Raw genomic sequence first — 17,280 nt, 5'->3', positions numbered from 1 at the left:
GAGAGAGGGAGGGGGAGACAGGCAGAGAGAGAGAAAGAGTGACAAAGAGAATGGGGGATGTCGGGGGAGAAAGTGAGAACAGCGTAAAGTCTCTCTCAGATACAGTACAGCTGTCAGGTTCAGAGTTTTATGTCAGTTCCTGGGGAACTGATTCTTGACAACGAACAGAAGGTAAAAAAATCACCAGAGGTTACACTTGTTTGAGGTGAGCAGCTCACTGGCACAGGGAAGCAGTATATTTCTGTTTTAATCACACACTCTAAATCCACAAAGTGCAGTTTGCTCAATGATGCTGTTGATAAAGGACTAAGATGTAGTAACACAAGAGACACCACCACTTTTAATCACCATCAAAGCACAGTAAACTCAATCAGGATCTTAATTTCACTTAGATCCTCCTCAATCTGTTTTCGACTCCACTCTCCTCCTTCTCTGTAGTTGTTTGTCATTCACAGGATGTAGGTATCACAACTAGACCAGTATTTATTGCCCATCCCTGCTTGCCCAGAGGACAGATATTCGTCAACCACATTCACTGCTACCCTACAGAGCAGAAATGGGCCATTCAGCCCATCAAGTCTCCACCGACCCTCTGAACAGCATCCCACACCCCCATCCCATCCCCACATTTCTCATGGCCAACCCACCTAACTTGCACATATTTGGATTGTGGGAGGAAACTCATGCAGACACTGGGCGAACGGAATTGGGTTGGATTTGAAGGCTGGAATTGAACTCAGGTCCCCGAGGCTGTGAGGCAGCAGTACGAACCATTGAGCCACTGTGCTATATATATTGTTGTAGGTCTGGAGTCACATGAAGGCCAGACTAGGTAAAGGACCAGATGGGTTTACCTGACAATTGATAATATCTTCATAATCATCATTAGACTCTTAATTCCAGAACTGAATTCAAATTCCACCATCTGCCATGGCAGGATTTGAACCTAATACCACTAGACCATTGCTGTCAAAGAAATTCCTCTTGGGTTCAGCCTGATGCCTCACAAAAGATGCAATGTGACATAACTAGTGATTAAGTCATCATTGGCTTACCAGACCATAGGGCTGCTGTCTGATTACAGAGAGATGCTTAATGGTGGTTTAACCTGAGGGCCAGCACGCCTCAGACAAGGGGCGAGATTGGGAAGGTGGAACCTTCATGGTAACCTCAGCTAGTGCAAGAATTGAACCCATGCTCCCCCAGCCAACTGTGCTAACCAAGCCCCTAACAATTAAATAGCCTGTAATAAACATATTCCATTATTAAAAAAAAACAAGACTACCTTCTGGACATTGTTCCTCACTTGGCATCAGTAATGTCGACTGATTCCAGCAAGAAGGAATAGCGACCATGAATCAATCCGTGGTATCACCCACAAAAACCAACATACACAAGACAGCGCACATAAAAAGCCCCATGGAACTATTCTGATAGCAGAGCAAGGGGTGTTCTCCCAGGGTCCTGATTGTCATTTGTCCCCTGATTACCATTGATGACAAATCAAATATCTAGTCCTGTTTTTCGTCCAGCATTTTGATTTATAATAAGTTGACACAAGAGCTTAATTTAGATAAATGCAAGGTGTTGCATTTTGGTGGGTCAAAGCAGGGCAGGACTTACACAGTCAATGGTAGAGCCCTGGGAGTGTTATAGAACAAAGAGTTCTAGGGATAGAGGTTCATAGCTCCTGGAAAGTGGAGTCACAGTGGACTGGGCAGTGAAGAAGGTTTTCAGCATGCTAGCTTTCATGGGTCAGGACATTGAGTATTGGAGTTGGGACATCTTGTTGCAGCTGTACAAGACATTGGTGAAGCCACACTTGGAGTATTGCGTACAGTTCTGGTTGCCCTACCATAGAAAGAATATTATTAAACTAGAAAGAGTACAAGCAATAGACAATAGACAATAGATGCAGGAGTAGGCCATTCTGCCCTACGAGCCTACAACACCATTCAATATGATCATGGCTGATTGTCCTTAATCAGTATCCTGTTCCTGCCTTATCTCCATAACCCCTGATTCCACTATCCTTGAGAGCTCTATCCAACTCTTTCTTAAATGAATCCAGAGACTGGGCCTCCACTGCCCTCTGGAGCAGAGCATTCCACACAGCCACCACTCTCTGGGTGAAGAAGTTACTCCTCATCAAGATTTACAAGGATGCTACCTGGACTGGAAAGGTTGAGTGATAGGGAGAGGTTGGATAGGCTGGGACTTCTTTCCCTGTAGTGTCAGAGACTGAGGGGTGACCTTATTGAGGGATATAAAACCATGAGAGGCATAGATAAGATAGGTGGCCAACAGCTTTTCCCCAGGGTAGGGGAGTCTAAAACCAGATGACATCGATTTAGGTGAGAGGGGAGAGATACTAAAGGGTCCAGAGGGGCAATTCTTTCACACAGAAGGTGGTGTCTGTAGAACAGGCTTCCAGAGGTAGTGATGGAAGCGAGTACAATTTTGTCAGTTAAGAAACATTTCAACAGGTACATGGATAGGATTGGGATGGTGGTTATGGACCAAATGGGACTAGTTTAAATTATAAAAACTGGGCAGTATGGACATGTAGGGCCAAAGGACCTGTTCCCATGCTATGACCTCTATGACTCTATGACCATGACAAGGGTAGGGCTTCCAAAGGTCTTCAGTTCCAAAGAAGAATTATGTAACTCCATTTCTCTCTCCACAGACCCTGCCAGACCTGCTGGGTTTCTCCAGCAATTTCTGTTTCTGTGCTAGAAAATGTGACTTTGTCATCAACCTGCACTCGACAGGAAGGCTTAAGAACATACAGAACACTCTGCTACCAAGAATGGAACAGTCAAAATCTGGAGGCTCAGTGTGTGTCATTGTGCATTACCTCAGGGAGAAATTAAAGCAAGAAGAGCTTTAAAAATTAATAAATAAATAGACTTTTAAAAGCCTGTCATCAACCTGACCTTTAAATTCAATCCATCTGCTCTTGGCATTGATCTATAAACGGGCCCAGTTAGGCTTTCACTCAGTAATTTTAAATTATCACAATATAGAGTGTATTAGTCACACAGCTGAATGGTAAAAGAAATAAAGGAAATGTTAAAGCAAGGTTCACTGATGTAGTCATTAATCCCCACACTGAACTAACAACCCAGAGAGCATCTGTACTGATGTGAAGCATAAATTCATTGAAACAGAGAGAATAGGAGCAGGAGTAGGCCATTCGGCCCTTCGAGCCTGCTCCACCATTCAATACGATCACGGCTGATCATCCAACTCAGTCCCCTGTTCCTGCTTTCTCCACATGCCCTTTGATCCTTTTAGCCCTAAGAATTATATCTAACTCAGACTTCAGCTCTGATGAAGAGTCATCTATATTCGAAATGTTAGCTTGCTGTCTCTCCACAGATGCTGCCCAACCCGCTGTGATCTCCAGCACTTTTTGTTTTCAGTGCAGATTCCAACATTTGCAGTAATTTGTGCCTACATCCAACTCCTTCTTGTTTTGTCCTCAGCCGCTTTCTGTGGTAGAGAATTCCACAGCCTCCCCACTCTCTGGGTGAAGACATTTCCCCTCATCTCGTGATTTATCTCTCGATTACCATTCACGAAAAATAAACTATCGAGTCCTGTCCAATCCCAACATTTGGATTCGTAATCAGGTGACATGAGCACTGGGCTCCACAAGACTTCAGTTCCAAAAAAAAAGGCACACTGGTCTCAAAACGTTAACTCTGTTTCTCTCTCCACACATACTGCCAGACCTGCTGAGTTTCTCCAGTGATTTCTATTGTATTTGTTCCACAACTATATGGCCTATCCTATATCCTTAGACTATGACCCTCTGGATCTGGGCTCTTTGGTCATTGGGAACACCCTTTTTGCATTTACTGTGTGTAGCCCTGTTAGAATTTATTAGGTTTCTATGACACCCCTCACCCCCCACCCCCTCACCATACTTTTCAACTTCAGTGAATATTGTCCTAACTGATACATTCTCTTTGCATATGTCAGACTCATTCCTGATGAAGGGCCTTTGCCCGAAACGTCAATTCTCCTGCTCCTCCAATGCTGACTGACCTGCTGTGCTTTTCCAGCACCACACTCTCAACTCTCTTCATATGTCAGTCCTGTCATCCCAGGAAACAATCTGATTCAACAAATTCAATGTAAGAAATCCAGTACCTGGTGAGTTAGCATCAGTCGATGGGTTTGGTTATGGACAGAGTGCTGAGGAGATTTACTAGAATGTAGGGGGTGATCGTGGTAAAGCCAGTGGATTGACAATTCCCAGAGGCCCAGTTTAACGTTCTCGGGACATGGGTTCAAACCCCACCATGGCAGATTTAGTTTCAATTGTCCACCATCCCAGTTCAGCATGACAAAGCTGGAATATTTCCTGACTCCTGGAATCTGGCCTGACAAAAATACCCCCCCCCCCCCCCCCCCCCCCCCCTCCCCTCCCCCACACCCTCCAGAAGTTGGAACTTTCATTCTGGTACAGGACCGGATTCCTTTGGTAACCCTGGAATATGAACGAGGAGGGTACCAAAGGTGGAGGCGGCTTAGTTGCACGATCTATCTTGCACTCCCAGAACTCTGTCCAAGTGGTTTATAAGAAGAATAAGGCATGACATATCCCTCCATCCCACACCCTAGACAACACCCCCATGCCCCATCTGGAAACCAGTTCCCCTCGCCTGGATCTGCCAGGCAATATCCTCAAACACACCTCAATGATACAGCGCTGGCCTCTGATTGGTCAACAACTCTCCGACATGAGACTTCCCATCTCTGAGTCTCTCTATAACTAAATGACCAGTGTTCCACACACTTGACCTCCTTTTGGCAGGATGAGACTGGCAACCTGTGGCCCCTTATTCTATGGAAACTTTAATAATATCACAAGAAGCCATAGCAACCGTAGGCCATTCGGCCCCTCAAATCTGCTCCACCATTCAATAAGATTATGGCTGGACTTATAGAGTCATAGAGTCATAAAGCTTGGAAACAGACCCTTCGGTCCAACTGGACCATGCTGACCCCGTTCCCAAATTAAATTGTTCTCATTTGCCTGTGCTTGGCCCATATCCCTCCAAACCTTTCCTATTTATGAACTTATCCAAATGTCTTTAAATCTCATTGTAACTGTATCTGCATCCACCACTTCCTCTGGCAGTTCGTTCCTCTGTGTCAAAAGGTTGCCCCTCCTGTCATTTTTAAATCTTTTTCCTCTCACCTTAAAAAATATGCTCATTAGTTTTGGAATCCCCCACCCCCGGGAAAAGATTTTGGCTACTCACTTTATCCAGGCCCCTCATGATTTTATAAACCTTTGCAAGGACACTCCTCAACCTCCTACACTCCAGAAAAAAAAGTCACAGCCTATCCAGCCTCTCCTTATATCTCAAACCTTCCAATCCTGGCAACATCCTGGTAAATCATTTTTGAACCCTCTCCAGTTTAATAATATCCTTCCTATAATAGGATGACCCGAACAGGATAAAGTACCTCACCAACATCCTGTATAACCTCAACATGACATCCCAACTCCTCAAAGGTCTGAGGAATGAAGGATAGATTTCTTTATCAATTCTGTTTTCCTCCACAATCCCATAACCTTCAAAGGCCAATTACTGTCCAAAAGTTAATAAACCCAATAACTTCTCATCTCTAGAATAGAGAATTCCAAAGTTTCCAATGTTACCCAACACCCTGATGTTCTCAAACATCATCACTGGGCTCAACACAATCACCAACTATTGAAGTCTATCGAATGTCTGATAAGTTATGTCCTTACAGCAGCATGATTGACCACTGGCTAAAGTTGCCACTCAGTGACAGGAGTCCACAATGGTTTAACAAGAATCCCCACCACCTTCACAGAGACAAGAAATAAGCAGCCACATCCGTGAGGGACAGAAACAGCTACATATTCAGCCAGAGACATTTAGAATGAAACTGAACAAGTCGTCAAACCTGGATACCATATCCCAGCAGACTCCCTCTGCTGATACATGTGTGTATGCGTACAGTAGCCACAAGTGGACAGAACCCGCGATGCAATTTCAATACACTACCCCATTCCGAGACTAAGTTTACAAAACAAAACTTCAACCAAGATAAAACGGCCATATTAGGGTTCTCACCTTTTCTGTTCATCCTGGCAAAGTGTTGAGCCACTGGCCAGGAAAGCACAGTCATCACTGCTACAGCTCCAACGTGCAGATACGGAGCGGTGACCTGGAGGATTGTTCAAGCAAACACAGACATTGAAAGCAATGGGACACAATATCCATCAACATTTCAAACAGCGTCTCTTAAATTAGTGATTTCCCCTCATCTCCCATTATCTATCAAATCCCACCTGCCTTCACAGGGAGCAGTACCATCGAATCATAGAATCCCTATGGAATGGAAAGAGGCCATTCGGCCCATCAGGTCTACACCAACCCTCTGAAGAGCATCCCATCCAGGCAGTACAAATTGGCAACACTCAAAACATTAGTAGGCATCATTTTCCCAACGTCACGGTGAAGTGGAATCTGTGATGCTGTTGCCAAAAGGAGTTTTTATTCTTCACTTGGGCCTTAGTGATTAGCACCGTCAACTATGGCCCAAAGGTTTATGGCTCCACAAAACACATTTCAGAGATATAAGCACAAAATCAAGGAAAAATCTCCACTGCAATACTGAGGGAGTGTCGCACTGTCAGAGGGTCAGTACTGAGGGAGTGCCGCACTATCGGAGGGTCAGTACTGAGGGAGAACCGCACTATCAGAGGGTTAGTGCAGGAGGAATGCCGCACTATCTGAGGGTCAGTACAGAAGGATGCCACACTGTCAGAGGGTCAGTATGAGGGAGTGCCGCACTGTCAGAGGGTCAGTACTGAGGGAGTGCCACACTGTCGGAGGATGAGTACTGAGGGAGTGCTGCACTGTCAGAGGGTCAGTACTGAGGGAGTGCTGCGCTGTCAGAGGGTCAGTACTGAGGGAGTGCTGCACTGTGAGAGGGTCAGTACTGAAGGACTGCCGCACTGTCCGAGGGTCAGTACTGAGAGAATGCCAGGAGTTAGTTTCGCAGTATACCTCGCCTCTGACCTGCTCTTGTAGACACCGTATTTATCGAGTTAGTCCAGTTCAGTTTCTGCCCAATAGTGACCCCCACGATTTTGAAGATTGAGGATTAAGAGCATTAAATGTAGACTGCATCATGAACTCAACGTTAACTTACAGACCCACGAATTGGAATTTGCTGGAATATGAGCAGCAGGAAGGAAATGATGCGGGAATGGTTAACATAGAGCCAAAAGCAGACGCTTTGCTTCAGTCACATACCTGAAAGGAGAGGGTGAATGTATTCCATTCCTCACGCCACTGATGGTACAAGAAACCAATGGCAACGGCACACACAGCTAATACTAGAACAATCCCAATCTGAGAAGGAGAGGAAATGAGAGAAAGAACGAGAGTGAGAAAGCTAATGAGCGAGGCTTAAAACTCATGACATTGCACTTCAGCAGAAATAACCTTTTCACAGCATCAGAAACCCTCAATGAACAGGAAGCGGGGGTAAGCGTACAAAGTGCTAATGACATGGGACTTGTACTCCTGATGCCCTGTCTAATGTTCAGAGGACATGAGTTCAAATCCCACCATATTGTGGGGTTGGAATTTAAGTTCAAAGGATCTTGCGGCACAGTGGTAGTATCCCTACCTCTGGGCCAGAAGGTCTGAGTTCAAGTCCCCAGATGCTCCGAATATGTGCTGTAACATATCAAATGAAAGCAAAACAATGCAGATGCTGGGAATCTGAAACAGACACAGAGAATGCTGGAGAAGCTCAGCAGGTCAGGCAGCATCTGTGGAGAGAGAAACAGAGTTAATGTTTCCAGTCCAGTTTGATTCCTTCATAGAGTTATCATAGAGTCCCTACAGTGCGGAAACAGGCCATTTTGCCCAACAAGTCCACACTGTCCCTCCGAAGAGTATCCCACCCAGACCCAATCCCCTACCCTATTATTCTACATCTCCCCCAACTAATGCACCTAACCTACACATCCCTGAACACTATGGATAATTTAGCATGGCCAATCCACCTAACCTGCACATCTTTAGATTGTGGGAGGAAACTGGAGGATCTGGAAAAAATCCAAGCAAACACAGGGAAAATGTACAAACTCCACACAGACAGTCGCCCAAGGCTGGGATCAAACCCGGGTCCCTGTTGCTGTGATGCAGCAGTGCTAACTGCTGAACCACCATGCTGTCCTCTTCAGAACAGTCATACCCATCCACATCCCATGAAAGAACTTTTAAAAAGGCCCTTCAGCCCATCAGGCCTGTACTGACACTTAAAGAAAGTTGTCCATTTTCGTCCCACACTTCAGCCTTTTAACCCTGCAAATGATTTTTTTTTTAATCATTCACTGGATGTGGGTGTTGCTGGCTGGGCCAGCATTTATTGCCAATCCTTAATTGCCCAGAGGGCAGTTAAGAATCAACCACGGAGATCCAAGATGGCGGCGACTCAGCAAGTCTGAGTCTATAGTGCTCCTCCAAAGACCTGGGCAAAGTGGGCCGCCCTCCTCCACCACACTCACCAAATCAATTAAAAATAGTTTTTACTTAATGTAATTAGTGGTTTAGTACTACATTTAAGCAGTTCAGTCTCCTGTAAAAATGACTAGGGGGAAAGGAGCCCGCAGTTCTCAGCAGGCAGGAGCCCTCCCCCACCCTCTCCAGCTGCAGCAGCAGCGTCCGCAGCCACCCTGGGGGACTTACCTACGGTGGCGAGCCTCACGGAAATAACCTCCAAACTCGACGCAAAGATCGATGCTTTCATAGTCCCGAAGTCGATGGAATTCATTCTTGGCCGCACTACAAAAGCACGGCCGAGACATCGAAGAAATTGAATGCCGAGTTGGAGGGGCGGAGCTAAAGGCCGCGACCTCCGAGGCCATTGCAGAATCGGCCATGGATCGGGTCCGGACTCTCGAGCAGCAAGTCCGGACCTTAGAGAATCACATTGATTCTCGAGGTCGTCGAAAAAATATTCGTTTGCTGGGCCTTCCCGAACGGGAAGAAGAAGGCCAGCTTACAAGGTTCCTTGAACAGTGGCTTCCGCAGTTATTGAATCTGGAGGCTGGATCAGGCCAGGTGAGGGTAGAATGGGCCTACCGGGTCGCAATACGCGGGCCCGGCTCGAACCTGCGCCCCCGCCCGGTCCTGTTCCGGCTGTAGAGCTATAGGGAGAGGCAGATGCTTTTGGAAGCCTCCAGAAATCTTGGGAAAGACCCCCAAGCCATGACTTATAAAGGATCCAAGATTATGTTATTTCAGGACTTTTCCCCAGCTTTGGTTCGAAAGAGGAAAGCGTTTGATGAAGCGAAGAAGCGTTTAAGGGATTTAAATATTCAATACTCCTTGCGCTACCCAGCTATACTACACTTCAGCCATGAAGGGTCCGTGTATAACTTCGGATCACCGGAGAAGGCCAAGGAACTTTCGGACTCTCTTAGACAAACTATAAGAGTTAATTGATGTTGATTTGCCCTACCCCCACCCCGGTTTACCCCCTCTTTTTTTTCCTTTCATTACCTTACTGTTTAATATTATCTCCGGGGAGTGGGAAGAAGGGTTTATTAATTCATCCTTTACTTAGCGATTTTCTTTCCCCCCCTTTTTTTAATATATATTGTGGGCGGCATGGTGGCACAGTGGTTAGCACTGCTGCCTCACAGCGTCTGAGACCCGGGTTCAATTCCCGCCTCAGGCGACTGACTGTGTGGAGTTTGCACGTTCTCCCCGTGTCTGCGTGGGTTTCCTCCGGGTGCTCCGGTTTCCTCCCACAGTCCAAAAAAGATGTGCAGGGTCAGGTGAATTGGCCATGCTAAATTGCCCGTAGTGTTAGGTAAGGGGTAAATGTAGGGGTATGGGTGGGTTTCGCTTCGGCGGGTCGGTGTGGACTTGTTGGGCCGAAGGGCCTGTTTCCACACTGTAATGTAATCTAATCTAAATCTAATATATATAGGCCAGGGGGTCTAGTTAATGTAGATGGGGGGAAGGTGACTACCTTATTTTATTTTATTTTGTCCTTGGGAGCGGGGTTGTTTTCCCCTGTTATTTTGTATTAATATATTTAATTATTATTTGCTGAGGCTGTAATTTTATAGTCATATATGTACATATATGGTATTAACATTTCCAAATATATCCAGGTGTTGGTGTGGGTGGGGGTGGGGGAATAGGGTACTCACTGTTAGTTCTAGTTCAGTAGTATACTTGAATTTTCTTTACCCTATCGTGGGGTGCCTGGGCCAAGGGTGGGGCACTGGTTGGCAGAGGTTATGATGGGTTTTTTTGGAAAGGAAGTGATGCCCCCTGAGAATAAGGGGGAAGATCTCCGTTTAAATGCATTTTATACTTTTTTTTACTATTTAGAAATAGTTTTTTTTATTATATTGATCTGAATGTACTAAAGAGCTTTTATTTTTGTGAATTTTATATGCTCTATCTCGGGATGTTTTGGATAAATACGGGTTCTGTTGTGATCTGATGTTAACACATTCCGAGCATGTATATCACTGCTCAATTTATGTGTTATCCGTTGGGTTTTCTTTCTTCCTCTTGAATAATGTAAGAATTTTAATGATACACTCTGGTTAGTTGTAAGTTAGTTGAGTTTTGGTTATCATTTATTTAAGATCTAACTGTATATCAATGCTTATACTTGTTTTTTTTTTAGTTTTCTTTTGTAAACTTGTAAAAACATGTTAAATTTTCAATAAAAATATCTATATAAAAAAAAGAATCAACCACATTGCTGTGGGTCTGGAGTCACATGTAAGCCACACCAGGTAAGGATGGCAGTTTCCTTCCCGAAAGGACATTAGTGAACCAGGTGGGTTGTTATAACAATCGACAATGTTTTCATGGTCACCCTTCGACTCTTAACTCCAGATTTTCATTGAATTCCACCATGTGTCGTGACGGAATTCAAGCCCAGGTCCCCAGACCATTATCTGAGTCTCTGGATGCATAGCTTAGTGATAATACCATAGGCCAATCAAATACATGACCAACTGGTTTATAGAGGTACCCATTGAAACACCCCTTCAGATTGTGCATTCTGTATGAAAATCGATTACTTCATCTCCCTCTCGTCCTGTTGCCAATCATTTCCCATCTGGTTAATGACCCACTTTCCAGTCAGACCACTTTCCCTATCAGAAGAAACCATATTGTATTGAATTGGGCCATTTTTTTACTTTCTCTTCATTCCAGACTTTTAAAAATTGAATTCAAATTCCACCATCGGCTCTGGGGGGATTCGAACTTGGGCCCCCGGATCATTACTGGGGGGGAGGAGGGGCCACTGAATGCATAGCCTAGCAATAATACCACTGAGTCATCGCTTTCCCCTGAAGATGGATTTGGAAGCTGAGGACCGTGGTGAACCTCTGCAGTGCATCTTGTTGATAATACACACTGTGAGGCACCTTTTCAACCCCGTAAATGAAATCTTTTCCGTATTCATTCGCGGGATGAGGGCATTGCCGGCCATTCTTTTAGATTCTCTGCTCTAAGAAGGACAGCCCAACCTTCTCCTCTTGCTCCACATACCTGAAACCTCTCAACTCGGTCTCCATCTATGCATTCTCTCTGCACTGCATACTCACAATTCCTAAAGTGAGCGGCCAGACAGCAAGGATAGAACTCAAGAAAGAAATTGTTTGTGTTTGGCAAAGGTATTGACTGGCGCTGATTTGAGAACAGCGGAAGGCCACCCTATCACTGCAGAGAATTTACAGCACAGGCCGTTTATAGAGGAATACAAGAACTAGGAGCAGGAGGAGGCCATTCAGCCCCTCGAGCCTGCTCCGCCATTTGATACCATCATGGCTGATCTCATCTCGGCCTCAACTCCACCTTCCTGCTTACTCTCGATAACCTTTAACTTGTTACTCATTAAAAGTCTGTTTGTTCATTAAATTCATTCATTTGGCCAGACGAATCTGTTGGCATTTACTATCCCTGCAAAAGATGCAAAGAATTTCAACGACTACATGAAGTAATTATGCTTTGAAAATCGAAAGTTAAATAAAGCCTCCATTTTAAAATTTGCCTTCTTGAGTTCTAAAGTTCTAATTTGCCTTCTAAAGTGGTTTCAGTTCCTGATCGTCTGGAATCGCCGTCGGTCCTTCAAGGGACTCTACATTCCACCGATTTTCCCGATTTTCACTTGGGTGGGGAGCTTATGAGGTTAGAGGTTAGAGGTGCTATACCAATGCAAGTTGCAGCCGTTGTTGGAGTGGAAGTGAATTCAGCTCACCCCCATTTGGACGCAACGCCCACCCACCCTCACCATGTCACTCCGTCCCCTTCTCCCTCAGAGATCCCACAGGCGGACTAGCTGTGTACCTTGTGGCCCCAGAATAGATGCAGCCGCTGGCCCTCGCTGAGTAGACAGATCGCCAGAACCTGCAAAGCACAGAGTGAGAACATCACGCTTTCCAACCAATGTCAATGCCACTGAAACAGTTTACACTGAAAGCAGACATAAGAAAGAACTGAGCTAGCCCCTTTCACAACCTCCTACAGCAGTGGGCAGCACGGTGGCACAGTGGTTAGCACTGCTGCCTCACAGCGCCTGAGACCCGGGTTCAATTCCCGCCTCAGGCGCAGACATAAGAAAGAACTGAGCTAGCCCCTTTCACAACCTCCTACAGCATCTCACTGCCCAGGAAGTATTTGTGGTTGAGGAGTAGTCCCACGTTATGAGGCAGGAAACCCAGAAATTCACCATACAATCGCAGAGATGTACAGTACAGCACCACAAACCTTTCGGTCCAACCCATCTATGCAGACCAAGTTTCCATAACTAATCCAGTTCCATTTGGCTGTGTTTGGCCCAAGTACGTCTAAATCTTTCCTATTCATGTACCTATCCAAATGTTGTAGTCACAGAATCACACAGCATGGAAACAGACTCTTCAGTTCAACTCGTCCACGCCAACCAGACATCCTACATTAATCTTGTCCCATTTGGCCCATATCCTTCTAAATCCTTCCTTTTCATGTACCTATCCAGGTGCCTTTTAAATGTTGTAATTGTACCAGCCTCCATCATTTCTTCTGGCAGCTTATTCCATACACGCACCACCCTCTGTGTTAAAAAGTTGCCCCTCAGATCCCTGTTAAATCTATTCCCTCTCACCTAAAGCCTGTGCCCTCTTTTTCTGGACTCCCCCACCCCAGAGAAAATACCTGGTCCATTTATCCTATCTATAACCGTCATGATTTTATAAACCCCTATAAGGTCACCCCCTCAGCCTCTGATGCTCCAAGGAAAACAGTCCCAGCCTATTCAGCCTCTCCCTGTAGCTCAAACCCTCCAAACCTGGCAAAATCCTTCTGCACAGCACAGCAAGATGCAACAATGTGATTTTTCCGAATTACTTTCATGGGATGTGGTGGTCACTGGTGAAGCCAACAGTTGATGCCCATCCTGAATTGCCCTTGACTGTATGACCTGCAAGGGCAGTTCAATTAGGAGACACATGTCAGACAGACCAGGTAAGGATGGCAGATTCCCATGATTGAACAAGGAAGGATTTTATGATAATTGCTGTGATTGTGCTGTGGCTTTAAGAGGTGTATTTTGTCCTGGTTTTCCTTTTGAAAAGAAGTTTTAAGCAGAGGTACCAAGCTAGCTATTGAAGGTCCATAACTCTTGGGATTTGGGGTTTTCTTTTTTAAAGCTGAAACAATAGAAGCAGCCTGGCTGGGTGGGGTCAAGCTCCCACAGAATTCAGCCTTAGCTTTCAGAAGTTGTTGCTGGGTTCAGCAGGGTTTAGAAGCTGCAGTACATCTCTCCCTGCGACACTCCCTCAGAGTTTTCTCTTGATGTTTTTTGTCCTGGGCTGGTAGATTTACATGTAAGACAATCTATTTTATTGCCTTTGCCTTTGCCTTTGCCAAGGGTGTGGTTTTGGGATGCTATTATATTGGAACAGTTACTGTTTAGTAGTTACATAACCTTTGATTCTGTTCAGTTTTCCAATTGCGTTGTTAGTCCAAATTCTTTCTTTTTCTATTGTGTTTTAACTAGAGCATGATTAAATTGTGTTTTGCTTCAAATCTGGTAATTTAACCAATCAAAATGCATTTGGAATGCTATGCCTTACACTTACCTTTAAGATAAGAAAAAATTAGGGTCTAGACTATCTTCTGAACATATTTTGAAGGGGCAAAAACAGAAGTTACTGGAAAAGCTCAGCAGGTCTGGCAGCATCTATGAAGAGAAATCAGAGTTAACATGTCAGCTCTGGTGACCCTTTCTGGGAACTGCCTCCTCTATCTTCTGCCAAATAAAAATCTGCTCTTTCAGTTTTTATTTAATATTTTGATAGGGTTTGGCTTGGTCCATAACACTGGTCAATCTCACTATTACTGAGACTAGCTTCACACATCAGACTCATTCGTCTTATTTAAATTCTACCATGGTGCGATTTGACCCCAAGTTCCCAGAGCCTGGCCCTCTTGGTTATCATTGTTTTTTCCCAGTAATAACCGGATAAACAAGATCAGGTGGATATTTTTGCCGCGACACCAAGGGATAATTTCTCTGCTCTTGTTGGAAATAATCCTGGAGAGCACTTTCACAACATGGACTGCAGCAGTTCAGAAAAAGCAGCTCTCCCCCACCTTACCCAGGATGCTGGCAAACAGAAACAAAATCAGAAATTGCTGGAAAAACTCAGCAGGTCAGGCAGCGTCTGTGGAGAGAAAACAGAGTTAACGTTTCAGCTCCGGTGACCTTCTTCAGAACTGATCATGGATTAAACACTGGCCCAGTCAATAATATCCACATGCTGCAAACACATACATTTATAACATATACTTACTTGGCTGTAAACACCGATGAGATGTTGTGACATACAATATAAATGCATTAATCACTACATATCTTTTGTTTCACCTTCTGTCCTATAGTTTTGCACCTTTGCTCTCTCCTGCAATATAACCTCACCCATTCCATCCACATTTCATTATTTGTTGAAACACGATGCCTCACACAGTGTGTATTATCTACAAGCTGTACTACAGAAATTCACCAGGGATCCTCAGACAGCATCTTCCATACCCATGACCACTTCCACCTCGAAGGGCAAGGCCAGCAGATACATGGGAACACCACCCAGCTGCAAGTTCCCCTCCAAACCACTCACCATCCTGACTGGGAAATATATTGCCGTTCCTTCACAATCACTGGGTCAAAATTCTGAAATTCTGTCCCTAATAGCATTGTGGACCTAGCTACAGCACACAGACTGTGATGATTCAAGAAAGCAGCTTAATCCCACCTTCTCAAAGGTAACAAGGAACAGGCAATAAATGCTTGCCCAGGCGGTGACACCCACATCCCATGCATGAATAAAAAAGTATAAATCTCATCTCCCCCTAGTTATTTCATAATTAAATCTGTCCTTTGGTTCCTGACCCTCTGACAGTGGAAACAGCTTTTCTTGATTTACTCTAACAGGACCCTTCATGATTTTGAATTAAATCCCCCATTTTAACATTCCTGCTCTGAGGAGCTTGCACACCTTCTGTACATGAGTTACCCCATGTTCCATTCTGTTAAATTCCCTCTGAAGCCATTCCAAGGCTTTGAAATTCTTCCTAATAGATGGAACCAGAATTGGACTTCAGTGGGGCCCAGCTGGTGATCTATGAAGGTTTGGCAGAAATTTGTTTGTTTCCTCCATCTCTGTTTCTCCCATTTGACTCTCTCACTTCATGAATTAGCTCAGCTGAACCTTCTCTCCAATAGTCCTGAACTCTTGCTGTGTAGTTTACAGTCGTTAAGGGAGGAGTACTCATCAGGCTGTGCGGCATAGTTCACTTACCAGTAAAATAGCGATGTATGTAAAAAATGTTGCTGTCACCCCAAGGACGACTACAGACCAGGGAATCCACTTGCCGCTATAAAAATTCCTAGGGAAGGGAATAAAACAAATAAGTTAGTCAAAACGCAAGGAGCAGGAGCAGATAGAGACCCTCAGCCCAGTGACTCTGCTTCACTATGAGCATGATCCTGGCTGAGCTGACTGAGATCTCAATATCATTTTATTGCCTGTGCCCATGACACAGAGTTTTACACTTGATTTACTGCTGCAAAACACTTACTGTCAATCATACAACACAGAATGGGGCCGTTTGGTCCAGTGAGCCTTAGTCAGCATCGATTCATAACAGCATGGAAACAGAAAGATATCCTAAATTAATCTTGTCCCATATGCCAGCACTTGGCCCATATCCCTCTAAATTCTTCCTACTCATATACCCATCCAAATGCTTTTTAAATGCTGTAATTGTGCCAGCGTCCACCACTTCCTCTGGCAACTGGGACTAGATCAGTTTAGGATAGCTGGACGGCAAGGACGAGTTAGACTGAAGGGTCTGTTTTCAGGCTGTACGTCTCCATGATTCTAAGTCCCTTTATGTTGCAGTTTTCTGCAGTTTTTCTCCAGTTACACAACACTGTTCTTTTGTTCTCTCTTCCAAATTCCAACTTTGCGTTTTCCCACATTATACTTTACTTGCCAACTTTTTGCCCACTTATTTAACCTAATGATATTTCTCCATAAACTGTTTGTAACCTTCTCGCAACTTGCCTTTCCACCTACTTTTCTGTCAATAGATAGTAGACAATAGGTACAGGAGTAGGCCATTCTGCCCTTCGAGCCAGCACCACCATTCATTATGATCATGGCTGATCATCCTCAATCAGTATCCTGTTCCTGCCTTATCCCCATAACCCTTGATTCCACTATCCTTAAGAGCTCTATCCAACTCTTTCTTGAAAGTATCCAGAGAATTGGCCTCCACTGCCCTCTGGGGCAGAGCATTCCACACAGCCACCACTCTCTGGGTGAAGAAGTTTCTCCTCAACTCTGTTCTAAATGGCCTACCCCTTATTTTTAAACTGTGTCCTCAGCGGAAACATGCTTCCTGCCTCCAGAGTGTCCAATCCTTTAATAATCTTATACGTCTCAATCAGATCCCCTCTCAATCTTCTAAACTCAAGGGTATACAAGCCCAGTCACTCCAAACTTTCAACGTAAGATAGTCCCGCCACTCCGGAAATTGACCTCATGAACCTACGCTGCACTCCCTCAATAGCCAGAATGTCTTTCCTCAAATTTGGAGACCAGAACTGCACACAATATTCCAGGTGCAGTCTCACCAGGGCTCTGTACAGCTGCAGAAGAACCTCTTTGCTACTATACTCAATCCC

The 17,280-nt window shown here is 44.8% G+C and overlaps 1 protein-coding gene across 3 annotated transcripts in view; it reads right to left on the bottom strand.

Moving 5' to 3' along the window:
- The window catches only part of gdpd4a (glycerophosphodiester phosphodiesterase domain containing 4a), a 95,194-nt gene that overhangs the window by 42,449 nt on the left and 35,465 nt on the right, over positions 1–17,280 (bottom strand). For all 3 annotated transcript variants that reach the window (XM_043692434.1, XM_043692433.1, XM_043692435.1), the window contains 4 exons: positions 15,890–15,977; positions 12,399–12,458; positions 7,314–7,412; positions 6,126–6,219 (listed from right to left, as the gene is read on the bottom strand). In XM_043692434.1, coding sequence (XP_043548369.1) covers positions 6,126–6,219; positions 7,314–7,412; positions 12,399–12,458; positions 15,890–15,977 — 341 coding nt within the window. The remainder of the gene's footprint in view (positions 1–6,125; positions 6,220–7,313; positions 7,413–12,398; positions 12,459–15,889; positions 15,978–17,280) is intronic.

The sequence above is a fragment of the Chiloscyllium plagiosum genome, chromosome 6 (assembly GCF_004010195.1).
Source record: "Chiloscyllium plagiosum isolate BGI_BamShark_2017 chromosome 6, ASM401019v2, whole genome shotgun sequence".
In the NCBI taxonomy this organism is placed as follows: Eukaryota; Metazoa; Chordata; class Chondrichthyes; order Orectolobiformes; family Hemiscylliidae; genus Chiloscyllium; species Chiloscyllium plagiosum.
This window is presented reverse-complemented; position numbering and strand designations above follow the sequence as displayed.